Genomic DNA, 12,826 nt, shown 5'->3' on the forward strand with positions numbered 1-12,826 from the left:
CCAGCAAGCAGACGTACACAGCCCCATGTGTTCACAGATCTGTGAGCTCATGTAATGTGGTTGCAAAAACTTTTAAATAAATACAGAAATATATCCGTTTATAAATAAAATAATAAATCTATAAACAAATGCCGTAATTATTTATATTCAGAGGGCAGCAGAAGCGACAATGAACCTCATTCATAAATGTTTTTTTATTATAATGTGAATAATAAATTATTCATAATATGGAAAAATAAGACAATTCTAAAATCTGGTTCAGAAAATCACACTAGAAAAAGTAGTTAAATTAGATCTAACGATCTTGATCTCTCTATATGTGCAGTAATCCTGCTGTCTAATCAGCATCTTGATGTGGATGGATTATCTCGGCAAAGGAGAAGTGCTGACGAACACAGATTTAAACAAATTTGTGAACAATATTTGAGAGAAATAGGCCTTTTTTTGATCATAGAAAAAGTCTTGGATTTTAGCTCATGAAAAAAAGAACAGTTACTAGAACAGACTCAACGGACTGTGTGTGTGTTACTCTTTCCATGTGCTCTATACAGGAGAGTGAAATAGAGTATTCCTAAATGGTGTTTTGGATATATATGGACATTTATATATACATATATCAATTTATAGTTTTCACATCTTTATATTTAATTGTATTTGTTTGTTAAATACATATTTCTTCAGTGTAAAAATCTCTTTGAAAAAACTAAAGTTCAAATCTTTGTTTTTTTATGCCTAAAGAGCAATACAAACACTTGGTAATAAAATCCTGACCGAGGTGGTCATAATTCATGCATGAAAGGGGTATTGGTTTGGCTTATTTGTAGCTAATGTATTTGCAAGATTCTTGCTGTTCGGAGTTGCATCCTCATGATTGTTCGCACTTTTTGTAAAATCGCTTTGGACAAAAGCTTCAGCTAAATGAACTAATGTCGATTAAGTTTGCCCTCAGTGGATGCCAAAAAGGACAACGGCTGGCTAAAATTAAGTTACATAAGCCCTTTTGCATGCTAAAATAAACTATCTGCTTTGCTTGCATGCTCATTCTGTCCGCCCTCGAGCGCAAATCTAATAAACCTTGCAAACAAATCTAATAAATCGTGCCTGCGCTCTCACAAAAGTCGACTTTCATACTAAGTAGTGCTCGGGTGTGCCTTGCGCATGCTCAGACATTGTGTTAGCCTTCGTTCCCTCACCGATTATGTAATAGCGCTGCTGCACGCAGTTCGTCCAGTAGGACGCTGATCCAAAAAGCAGCAGTTGTATCCATCCACGATAACCGCTGACATGCCGCCTGTGAAGCTCGAGAGTTCAGGTAAACTTCTTCCATTTGGTTCACGTTTTACTGTACGGATAAAAAAGAGCAGTTTATTCACCTGCGGATGGTTTCAGTGCGCGTATCCACCTTATTGTAGGCAGCGCTGATATATTTGATATTGATAGAAGACCCATGTACATTACACCGTTATCGCTCTAACATGTTTACATATTTATAAATCGAGGGTTATTGCTGTATCGTTACTGTAATATTGCTGTAGAGTAAACTGCGTGGTGATGGGCGACGTAAACTGCACGGACAGGACAGGATGTTCTGTACTCTGTTAAACTCCTGTGGTGTCAGATTTAATTTTTACATGCTACATGTATTTTAAATAGGATCAAAACTGTAACTGTTAAGTAAATGCAATATGCTGTAATCGCACTGTATACAGTCAATGCGTACAGGAAATGCTTACAAGGTATAGCCTACTGCAGGGGTCGGGAACCTATGGCTCGCGAGCCATATATGGCTCTTTTGATGACGCGATATGGCTCGCAGACAATTTTGAGCTGACATTTTTTAACATGATTAACAAGTAATAAACAATTGTACTGTGTCATTTTAGTTCTCCCCTCTCCTTTCCTCCGCTCTGTCTCTGACTGCACAGCGCACACACTTACACACGTGTGTGTGTGTGTGTGTGTGTGTGTGTGTGTGTGTGTGTGTGTGTGTGTATAGGTGTGTGTGTGTGTGTGTGTGTGTGTGTGTGTGTGTGTATGTGTATAGGTGTGTGTGTGTGTAGGTGTGGGTGTAGGGGTGTAGGGGGACGGAGCAAGCAGTAGACCGGGGGGGTCAAACTCATTCACAGAGGGCCAACACTAAAAACTGGGACTACGTCGAGGGCCAAACATGGTCCACATTTATTGAACAGGATACACATAAAGTGCAAAAAGATATGGAACATATTTAAGTCAACTGCAGACGGATTGCTGAGCAGTTCAATTTTAATATGCTGCAAAATCGGCAAATGCGCTCAGTTTATGAGCAGAATGCTGTCGGGAACACAGCGGTGGAGATGTTTGTCAGTGTTTGGAAACACGTAGTGACCAAAGTTTCCTTCTGCATCAGAGTCTCCCACAGGCAGCTTGGCATCATACATGTCCGTGATCACACGGCCCTGAAGCTGCAGGTTTAACAGTGAGATGCTTCGTTATGTCGCACAAACAGTCCAGCTCACATCGTCCCAGAGATCTGTGGTGTGTTTCCCTTTGCTTTCCAAAAACTTTCATTTCATTCACACATTTAGATTCTTCCTCAAATGTCTTTCCCCGTGGTTGTGCCATGCATTGATTTAATTACCAAAACCGGCGGGCCAGTTATGACAGACATATGATATTTTCTCGCTGGTCGGATATAATTGCCTTGAGTTTGACACCCGTGCAGTAAACACTGACACGTGCACATAAATGAGATAAATAACGTAAGCGTTTAGTTTATTTAATAAAAGAGCACGTGTTCAATGAAACACTGATACTGCTATTATTACTCGGAGACGTGTTATTCTTAAAAAATGCACGCATAAAGTTGCATTCAAATTTATATGGCTCTCAAGGAAATACATAAAAAAAATATTTGGCTTTTATGGCTCTCCCAGCCAAAAAGGTTCCCGACCCCTGGCCTACTGTATACAGTCAGAACGCCTCTCTGACTGCTTCCTCTACAGATGCTACTTGCATAGCTAACACTCCTTCCTGATGAAGTTTAACAGGGTTGTTGAATATTTTAAAGTTGCTATTGCAGGCTACCACATGCATGTTAATGGTTCAAATAATTGTAATTACTGTACCAACTTCCTTTTATCAGTGTTTTTATTTGTTTCATCCAGTACTGTGTTGTACTGTTATCAGATCGAATGTGATTTTTATTTGAACAGCTTGGATTGTTAAGGTAATAAAGATAAATCAGCTTTTATTCAGCCCAAAAGTGAGGCTGAGCAGTTCCCTGGCTCTAGTAGTGGGTTGAATGGGTTAAGTCCATAATAACGCTGAACAATCGTCAGAGGCTTGACACTGGAAACTAGTTTCATTACTCCAAAAGTTGTTGGGTAGGTTTGTCAGACAAACATTGCAGTGAAGCCAAACAAAACAAAGGCTTTATAGCTGGTATTTCTCCCACTGAGGAGCTGAACTATAGCCGAGTCAAACTTTCCCCCAAATGTAACGCTGCAACAGGCTGCAAGTTTACTGCTTCACATATTAGCCACATAAAACAGGAGTGCACGGGTCAACTAGGACAGTGTTTGTTGACAAATCGATCGAAAGATTATCTTGTTTACGGAAGGGAGGGTTCTATCCGACCACAGCACACGGTCCAAAGCACTCCTGCGTTGCCGGAGACCATTCACCATGGGAACCTTCAACGCAAGCACAGTTAGAGAAAAAGGGAGGCTGGAGGAGCTGGTACACTGTGCCGAGGAAAGGGGAGTGGAGATCCAGGGAATACAAGAGCATAGAAGAGTGCATTCTGAGGATCAGATCGTGTATCACAGAGTGGAGAAATGCTGGTTCATCACAAGAGGGACAAGTGGTAACCCCAGATGGCAACAGTGAAGAGTTTGACATCCTGGCTGGGGTGTTGCAAGGGGACACCCTTGCCCCCTTCCTCTTCATCATAGTCCTAGACTATGCGCTCAGGAAGGCCATCAGTGGACTGGAGCTAGAACTCGGCCTCACAATAACACCTAGGAGGTCGAGACGACACCCCACTCTAGTCCTAACGGACCTGGACTATGCGTATGACATCAGTCTGCTCTCTGACCGCGTAGAGCAAGCACAGGAACTCCTGGGCAGAGTGGAGACAGAGTGTACCAAGGTTGGCCTTCAGCTAAATGCCAAGAAAACTGAGTTCATAACGTATAACATCCCCCGGACCATCCACCTCTAAAAACAGGAGGCACGGCTCTAAAGGAAGTCAATGATTTAAAATACCTGGGCTCGTGGGTCAACTCGTCCGAGCAAGACCAACAGTGGAGTCTGTTCTCCTGTATGGCAGTGAATGGGTGCTACACGAGAATGCTGTGTGTGGTACTTGGCATCAACAAGGATGAGCATGTCACCAACACGCACTTGTATGGGGGAGCGCCAAGGGTGGGTGAGAAAACAGCGGTCAGGAGAATGAGGCTGGCAGGTCACTGCCAGAGACACCAAGAGCTGCCAGCCAGCAAACTTGTGCTGTGGGAGCCAACACACGGGCACTGATCACGAGGGCGTCCCGCAATAACATACGTGGATGTACTCAGGAAAGATGCGGGAGCAGAAAATACTGGCGAGCTAGCCAGATGCATGGAGGATCGGGATGACTGGAAGCACCGATGGAGGGCCCATCTGAGGTAGTAGTAGTAGTAGTAGTAGTAGTAGTAGTAGTAGTAGTAGTAGTAGTAGTAGTAGTAGTAGTAGTAGTAGTAGTAGTAGTAGTAGTAGTACATTTGGGTGCAGCGTGCAATCAAATGCATAGTATGTGCAAAAAGGGAGAGCAAACAATACCAGAGATATGGTGGAGACACAGGAAGAAAGCAATAAAGATAAAAGGGGGGGGGGGGGAGGAGGAGGATACAGGATGATTGATACTACAGAGAGTAGGCCAGTTTGAACAGGTGAGTTTTATGTTGGGACTTGAATGTTGTAACAGTTTCGGACTGTCGGATGTGTGGAGGGACAGAGTTCCAGAGCTTGGGAGCAGTGCAGCTGAAGGCCCTGGCACCCATGGTGATAAGGCGTGATGTGGGGATTGTCAGTAGACCAGCTAAGGATGAGCGGAGGGAGGGGGTATACTGCTGAAGGAAGTCACTTGGGTAGGTGGGGGCAAGTTTATGAAGGGCTTTGTAGGTAAGGAGGATGTTTTTGTAGTTGATCAGGGATTGAATAGGGAGCCAGTGAAGTTCCAGGAGAATGGGGGTTATGTGTTCAGAGGATTTGGTGCGGGTCGTGATCCGGGCAGCGGCGTTTTTGAATGATTTGAAGTCTGTTGAGCAGTTTGGTTGGAAGGCCAGAGAGAACAGCATTACAGTAGTCGATCCGTGATGTCACAAAAGCGTGGACCAAGACTTCTGTACTGGAGATGTTGCGCAATATGGGTTGATACTGTATGCATGTGTTTCCGACAGATGATGCCAAGCCTGCTGACAAAGCCAAGGAAGGCATCAGGCAAGCATTGAAGGGACTGGAGACAATTGAACCTCTGGTCCGATCTGTAGAAGAGACCCCTGAGCCAATCTCCACTGAAGTACAAGGCACCATTCCCTTCTGGATCAACGGCAACCTCCTCCGCAATGGCCCGGGGAAGTTTGAGTTTGGAAACACACAGTGAGTCAGAAACATTGGCACAACACAAACAAAAATATTTCCAAATAGATGTGACTTCAGCTTTTTTGTCTACATTCCTTTTTATAGCTACAACCACTGGTTTGACGGGATGGCCATGCTACACAAGTTCAAAATCCACAAAGGCCAGGTGACGTACATGAGTCGCTTCCTGCACAGCAATGCCTACAAGAAGAATAGTGAAAAGGACCGCATCATCATGTCAGAATTTGGTACCCTCGCCATGCCAGACCCCTGTAAAAACTTATTTCAGCGCTTCCTATCCCGCTTTGAGATGATGGGTGAGTAGACGGAATACGAAAGGAAAGGGGTAAATTATAAACGGATAATGTGTGACAAAGGAGAGGGTTCATGGCAATGGACTGTAGTTGGTTTGTTGATTTATTGCGCAAGAATATTGTTTAACTTTCTTCCCATTTTGTATTAATGAAACGCAGCAAGAAAAGCTAGAGCCAGAGGGAATCTGGTGGAAGGAATTTAGCTAAATCTGTGAGGCCAGGGGGGGAAGCTTTTGAAGTACTCTGTTTACACCAAGGTTACACAATAACATGTGCTAAAGGCCAATACTCCTGTGTTTCTCTCTGTTACAGAGCCCACAGACAATGCAAGTGTGAGCTTTGTGAAATACAAGGGTGACTACTATGTCAGCACGGAGACAAATTTCATCCATAAAGTGAACCCAGACAACTTAGAAACATTGGAAAAGGTACTATCATGATCATCATGGAGCAATAGATATTAAAAGTATTACCAGTGTCAATAATTATGTTATAGATATAGATATAGATATCTATATATAACTATATATAGATATCTATCTATATGTATCTATATATAGATATATATAGATATATATATAGTATAGATAGATATAGAGATATATAGATATTAGATATAGATTATAGATATATATTTATAGATATATAGATATCGATATAGATATAGATATATATATAGATTATAGATATATATAGATATATATATAGATAGATAGATAGATATAGATATATCTATATATAGATAATATAATGATAATATATATATATATATATATATATATTATATATATATATATCTATCTATTATCTATGTATTAATATATATTATATAATCTATCTATCTATCTAGATATATATATATAGATATTGATATATATATATATATATATATATATAGATAGATAGATATAGATATAGACATATATATATATATATATATATATAGATAATAGATATAGATATAATTATATATATCTCCTATATATATATAGATATATATTAGATATATATAGATATATAGATATAGATATAGATATAGATATATATATATATATATCTATATATATAGATATAGATAGATGGATGGATAGATCTAAGTCTTTTAGTCCAGTTATATCAGCCATAATCATCATCTTGCCATCTTTCTCTGCTTTATTTTGTAGGTAGACTGGAGCAAGTTCATTGCTGTTAATGGAGCCACCGCTCACCCACACTATGACCCTGACGGTACCGCCTACAATCTGGGCAACTCCTATGGAAGCAAAGGTTCGTCCCGGAGTCCACAAGACTCACAATAAAGGAATATTTTACCCACAAAATGACCATTTGTATATCAATTGCTCACCCTGTGTTAACTTTGAATTCTTGAAAACGTTGTGTTTCTCACCTTCACGGTGAACGAAGAATCAAAAAAGTAAGAAGTAAATGGGGGCCGAGTTTATCAACAGCAAAACTATATTAAAAAATCTGTTTACATCGCTCACACAACTCGGGTGGAGCCTGCACAAGCTTGAGACTGTTTAACGGAAAGTGTTTTAATAGTAAGGCTTTAGCAAAAACACATGTCTGGGAAGTAGTGAGCATACGACTGGATAAATGTCATTTACTTCAATTCATCAAGAATTGTCTCAGTTTTTTGATTCTTCATTCAATGTGGAGGCAATGTGAGAAAAACAAAGTTTTCTTGAGTAATGGATATAAAACATGGTCATTTTGTTGGTGAATAATTATTTTAAGGTTGACGTCAATCAACAGCTGAATGACTTGTTTCTCATCCCCTTTCATAATAAAAAACTTTATTATCCAGGAGCCCTGTACAACATCATCAAAGTGCCTCCTGAGAAGGCAGATGCCAAAGAAACCCTACATGGAGCCAAAATACTTTGTTCTATTGTGCCTGAAAACAAGTCCCATCCTTCCTACTACCACAGCTTTGGTAAGTTGGCACTCCTGGATATATTATTCATTAGTGGTGTCTGGAGCTTTCATGTTTCCGCCGTCAGCTACAAAGCTAACACACGAGCACACGCAACACACCCTTCTACTGCTTCCAGCCATGTCGGAGAACTACGTGGTGTTCATCGAGCAGCCAATTAAGATGGACCTTCTGAAGATAGTCACATGCAAGCTGAGGGGGAAGGCTTTGAGCGACGGCATCTACTGGGATCCCAAGCAGGAAACTGTCTTCCATCTCGTTGACAAGCATACAGGCGAGGTGAGATGTGATCTTGATGATTTAAGTAGGAACATCCGCCTTTTAGGTCCCAGATCGTCTAATGGTGTATTCCGTTCCGCAGGTCAGCTCAGTGAAGTACCACACCAAAGCCATCTCCACCTTCCATCAGATCAACGCCTTTGAGGAGGATGGATTCTTGATGATTGACTTGTGCTGCTCAGATGACGGCGAAGCCATCAACAACTACCTCATCCAGAACTTGCGCAAGTCGGGAGACTCATTAGATGAGGTCAGTATATAATTACATAACTATTTTGTGTGGTAAAATTGCACCTTGAGCTACACTGTTGGATATCATCGGAGCAATCCAGATTTACTTTTGCTGCAAAGTACTTTAGGAAGAAAAAAAATGTCAATGCTAAATTTGTCTCTTTGCCCGAGCGACAAAACATACATACCGTAAGAGATGAATCCCTTAGATGCACACATGCTGCATTCCTGTATGGTGTCCTTCCCAGGTGTACAACACCATGAGCAGGCCATTCCCGAGGCGTTTTGTTCTTCCCCTTCACCTGAGCAGTGAAACTCCAACAGACCAAAACCTGAATACGAGGCCCTCCAGTGCAGCAACGTGTGTCAAAATCAGCAACGATAAGGTGAGTTGTTCAGAAATGTGTCCTGACAGCTCCTATGCTGTACAAAACACTCCTAATAGTGCTGGAAGAAGTATTCAGCTCCTTTATTTGAGCAGAAGTAGCAATACCATGATGTAAAGATACTCTATTACAAGTCTTACATAAAGTAAAAATACAGTAGACTTCTCAAAACTATTATATTATTGATTTTGTTATTACAGATGCATTACGACGCTGAACTCCCACCTACTTACTCATGACGTTACCACTAAATATGTAGCAGTAATGGGATTGCTAAATATAGAAATATAATAAAAGTCTGTGATTTGTGGTATTTATATTCCTAGGTGTATATGATATGCAAAATTAGCAAACAAATCTATTAAATTCTTCATTATCTTTCAGATGTTTTCCACAATGATTGACTCATACTTATTTATAATTTGTCTCAGTTATTGGGAACAATCGGTCCCAGAGGTACAACTGCAGTCACCATTTTCACCTTCTACATTTGTAACAAACAGGGATGACACAGTTCAAATCTTCCAATCAAATCATGTCAACAGTTATTTGCCACATACACAATACAACGTGTAGTGAAAGTATGTTGTGCCCATCACCAGAAGCAACTATCAAATAGAGAAAAGAGGAATAAAATAAAGGCTTTCTTCAACACCATGATAAATCCTCTGTGATGCAGACACCAAGTTATCTGAAGCCGTCCTCCGAGACCCGTCGATCCTACGTGTGTTATAACTAATTTAAATCATCAAAGCTCCATTCACAGGACTCACTGAAGCTAACGCCCCAGTGAACTCACCCCAGAGGACCATAGGAAAAACTGTTTGAGTGACAATAGACAGTTGATTCGCACTTTGTCAACAGGTGTTCTGCCAACACGAGGATCTCCATGGAGATGACCTCCACGAATACGGTGGCCTGGAGTTCCCTCAGATCAACTACGGGAGATGTAACACACGACAATACCGTTATTTCTATGGCTGTGGCTTCAGACACCTGGTGGGAGACTCCCTGCTCAAGATGGACCTGAAGGACAAGACGCTGAAGGTGTGTGTGCTCGTGTGTACATCCTGGAGCAATGGCTGTATTTGCCTCTACATAACATCCCCCTCTTCGTGGAAAAACAGATTACACAAAGATATATTGTCAATTATCAATTTTCTGCAAAGAATTTGCAGAATTCACTTCTGTATTTATTCATCTCGAGCCTAATTTTAGTAGATTATAATATCAGGTATGGAATTAATCTGAAGGTGCGCCGGTTAAAAATGAGACCAAATCTTTCAGTTCTTGAGACGAGACAAAGGCCAACACAGACCAGGTAAGGTTTGTGTGGAGCCTCTTGTCCACAGTCAGATTCAGGGATGACAGAGAGAGAGTATAGGGTTGCACACACCGCTTTATTCGCTCACAGGTAAGCTTTCTATTACAAGCACACTAACAGGTCGCTCTCCAGTCGGTCACTCTGCTGTTCGTCGCTCTCCAGGCTGCGCTGCGTCTTGGCTCACCAAGCGTCTCGGCTCACCAAGCGTCTCCGTCTCCTCTGGAACCCAGCCTACTGCAAGAGAACAGAACCAGGCCATCACCATGCATTTATTATGTGACTGATTACCTGATTCCGTTCAGCTGTCTGGCCTCCAGCTGGGACACTCCTGTCCCTCCCCAGCAGCCAGCGCCCTAACCACATCCCACTGCCAGTTTGTTTTTAGCCTAGCCGATTGTCGGAAATGCCTTTTGCTACTGAAGCAGTTGTTGATCACTCGTGGCCCAACAATACGATGGATAATTATCCAAGTATAATAATCTACACTAACTACTTTTAAAATTAGTAAGTAGTAAAGGGAAACAATAAGCTTCTATTTGTAAATGTAATATACTTACTTTATTAATACTAACACTGTGTGTGTGTGTGTGTGTGTGTGTGTGTGTGTGTGTGTGTGTGTGTGCGTGTGCGTGTGCGTGTGCGTGTGCGTGTGCGTGTGCCCTCAGGTCTGGTACCAGAAGGGTTTCTTCCCGTCAGAGCCGACGTTTGTGCCGTCACCTGATGCCGTGGACGAGGACGATGGTATCATCCTCTCCGTGGTCCTCACCCCGTCACAGGTAAGACTCAGGTTTCTGAAGATGTACAGGACTTGTAGGAGAGCCCACATGATGAGAGCTGAAATATTTAGTAAAAGGTTTAGAAGTGCTGCTCATTCAGTGTTGTACTGTATATCTTTTAACTTTAGAGCAACTGTTGCATTTTGTTTTTAGTAAGTTGACCTTAGCACTGTTTGTTTTCTAGTATGAGCTGAACACAAAGTCTATCATAAATATTCATAAGGGGAATAAAATATTATGAATGAATTGACACGTAATGAATGTTACTTGTTTAAAGTTTTTAATTACAAACAGAAAAAAGTAATATGACCAGTAGATGGTATTAGGTATGTAGAAAGAGGATTATAATTAAATTGTACGTAAATATATATTAATAAATTCTATTTTATTAAGATTTCGGTCAGTGGGATTTGTTAGAAATTGGAGCAGAAACAATGCTGCTTTAGGTTTGTGTTAACTTAACTTTAAATTGAACAATGTTTGCAGACTTTTTGTACATATGAAAGATAACTAAAGCAAATGAGTGACGTATTACAAACCTTTAAATCCATTTAAAGATTGAGGATCTCGAGGTGTTGTTGAACTCCTGACTCCTGAACTTCCTGACAGCTGATAATGAGCCTGACTCGAGTTGTGCTGGAGTGTATTATTAACCTCCTCTCTGTAAACAGATAAAGTAGCAAGTATGTTTATTTATATAGCACCTTTCAAGAGAAGCCGTCACAAAGTGCTTCGTAATAAAAAGAGCAATAGACATTAAATGCAGACAGAAAGTAAATCAAATGTCAAAGTAGAATTAAAGCTAAAATTAAACTGTCGTGCTCAGCAGCAGTGTGATATAGTCGGTCACTGTGGAAGACTTGGAGTGTGCAGAGCAAATTGTAAATATTTGAAACAAATGGCTTTTTCTGAACAGTTCATTTTAATTTCTTATTGAGCAACTTGTGTCAAACACTCTCAAATGATTAAACAAGATGCTTTGGTCCTCTCTGTGGTTTCTGATAGTTGTATACGCTTTTCTTTCTCAGGATAAAGGAACATTCCTCCTGGTTTTGGATGCAAAGACTTTTGAAGAGCTGGCAAGAGCCAGCGTGCCCGTTAACATGGCTTACGGCTTCCATGGTACCTTCAACGCCTCTGCATAAACCTGTTTCTGTTACATTTATTATAACCACTATATTCCTGATGGTACGGAGTTACTGCTGCACCATATAAAGATGGATGCAGTGTTATGTGACTGAATGTTGTGGTACTTTTCTAAACTGATCTGTGGTTTGTAGTAACATCCAACACTACTGGAATTGGATTTTTTGAAGTGGGGTTGTATGAGGTACTTATCCATACAACAGTAGATGGCGGTCGGCACAAGTGGATACAACTATTTCATTATTAATTTTTATTATAATAATAATTACAACTATTTTCAAACTGAAACTGGTACTCGGGAGTAGATTCATGAGTTATTATACTGAAGGCATCAAACCTGTGATTTTCAGGTTGGGGGATGCTCCAAGTTCCCAAATGAACACATTATTTTGTTATTTGAACAATGTTTACTTGAATGACTTATAAACTCTATTTGCCAATAAAATTTTTACCTCTGTTTGAACTGTCAAGTTTGTTTCCAAAGAAGTGGATGGTATGTGCATCCTACACACATAATCTAAAAGTTAGTGTGTGTGTGTGTGTGTGTGTGTGTGTGTGTGTGTGTGTTGTGTGTGTGTGTGTGTGTGTGTGTGTGTGTATGTGTGTGTGAGATATTATACAGTGAAAGACAAATAGATATCAATATATTGTGTTTTGAAGATCCAGTATAAATTCTACTTTTCTGTTATGACAATAAAATGAATGTCTTTTTATATTTGTAAAAAAGTCACATTTAGCTTAAATGATCAATATCACTCTAGAAGTAACTTTCTTCTCATTTCCTTCGCTGTGTTTGTTGCTGAATTAGATATTTCTAAAAAGTCTTCTCCACA

The 12,826-nt window shown here is 40.4% G+C and overlaps 1 protein-coding gene and 1 long non-coding RNA gene across 3 annotated transcripts in view; one reads left to right on the plus strand and one right to left on the minus strand.

Moving 5' to 3' along the window:
• Positions 1-1,190: 1,190 nt before the first annotated feature.
• On the plus strand, positions 1,191-12,450 carry LOC115018482 (beta,beta-carotene 9',10'-oxygenase-like). Of its 2 annotated transcripts, none has more exons than XM_029447442.1 (12): positions 1,191-1,312; positions 5,421-5,619; positions 5,707-5,918; positions 6,228-6,343; positions 7,079-7,181; positions 7,723-7,851; positions 7,970-8,130; positions 8,213-8,380; positions 8,610-8,747; positions 9,612-9,794; positions 10,737-10,847; positions 11,876-12,450. In XM_029447442.1, exons 1-12 carry the CDS (start codon positions 1,285-1,287, stop codon positions 11,990-11,992), a joined length of 1,665 nt encoding a protein of 554 aa, XP_029303302.1. In that variant the 5' UTR covers positions 1,191-1,284; the 3' UTR covers positions 11,993-12,450. The 2 variants fall into 2 exon arrangements, with proteins under 2 accessions (XP_029303302.1, XP_029303303.1); XM_029447443.1 differs by lacking the exon at positions 1,191-1,312 and adding an exon at positions 4,610-4,646.
• The window catches only part of LOC115018483 (uncharacterized), a 69,607-nt gene continuing 66,801 nt past the window's right edge, over positions 10,021-12,826 (minus strand). The window contains exons 4-5 of the long non-coding RNA XR_003833391.1: positions 11,387-11,508; positions 10,021-10,905 (exon numbers count right to left, since the gene is read on the minus strand). This is a non-coding gene — a long non-coding RNA (uncharacterized LOC115018483). The remainder of the gene's footprint in view (positions 10,906-11,386; positions 11,509-12,826) is intronic.

Source organism: Cottoperca gobio, chromosome 14, assembly GCF_900634415.1.
Source record: "Cottoperca gobio chromosome 14, fCotGob3.1, whole genome shotgun sequence".
NCBI classification, from domain to species: domain Eukaryota; kingdom Metazoa; phylum Chordata; class Actinopteri; order Perciformes; family Bovichtidae; genus Cottoperca; species Cottoperca gobio.

What these genes read in the sequence shown, in the direction of transcription:
- LOC115018482 (XM_029447442.1), top strand. Translation starts at nt 1,285, where the DNA reads ATGCCGCCTGTGAAGCTCGAGAGTTCAG. An exon ending in TGTGAAGCTCGAGAGTTCAG is followed by an intron (nt 1,313 to 5,420) that starts GTAAACTTCTTC and finishes TGTTTCCGACAG; the next exon opens with ATGATGCCAAGCCTGCTGAC. An exon ending in ACTTAGAAACATTGGAAAAG is followed by an intron (nt 6,344 to 7,078) that starts GTACTATCATGA and finishes TTTATTTTGTAG; the next exon opens with GTAGACTGGAGCAAGTTCAT.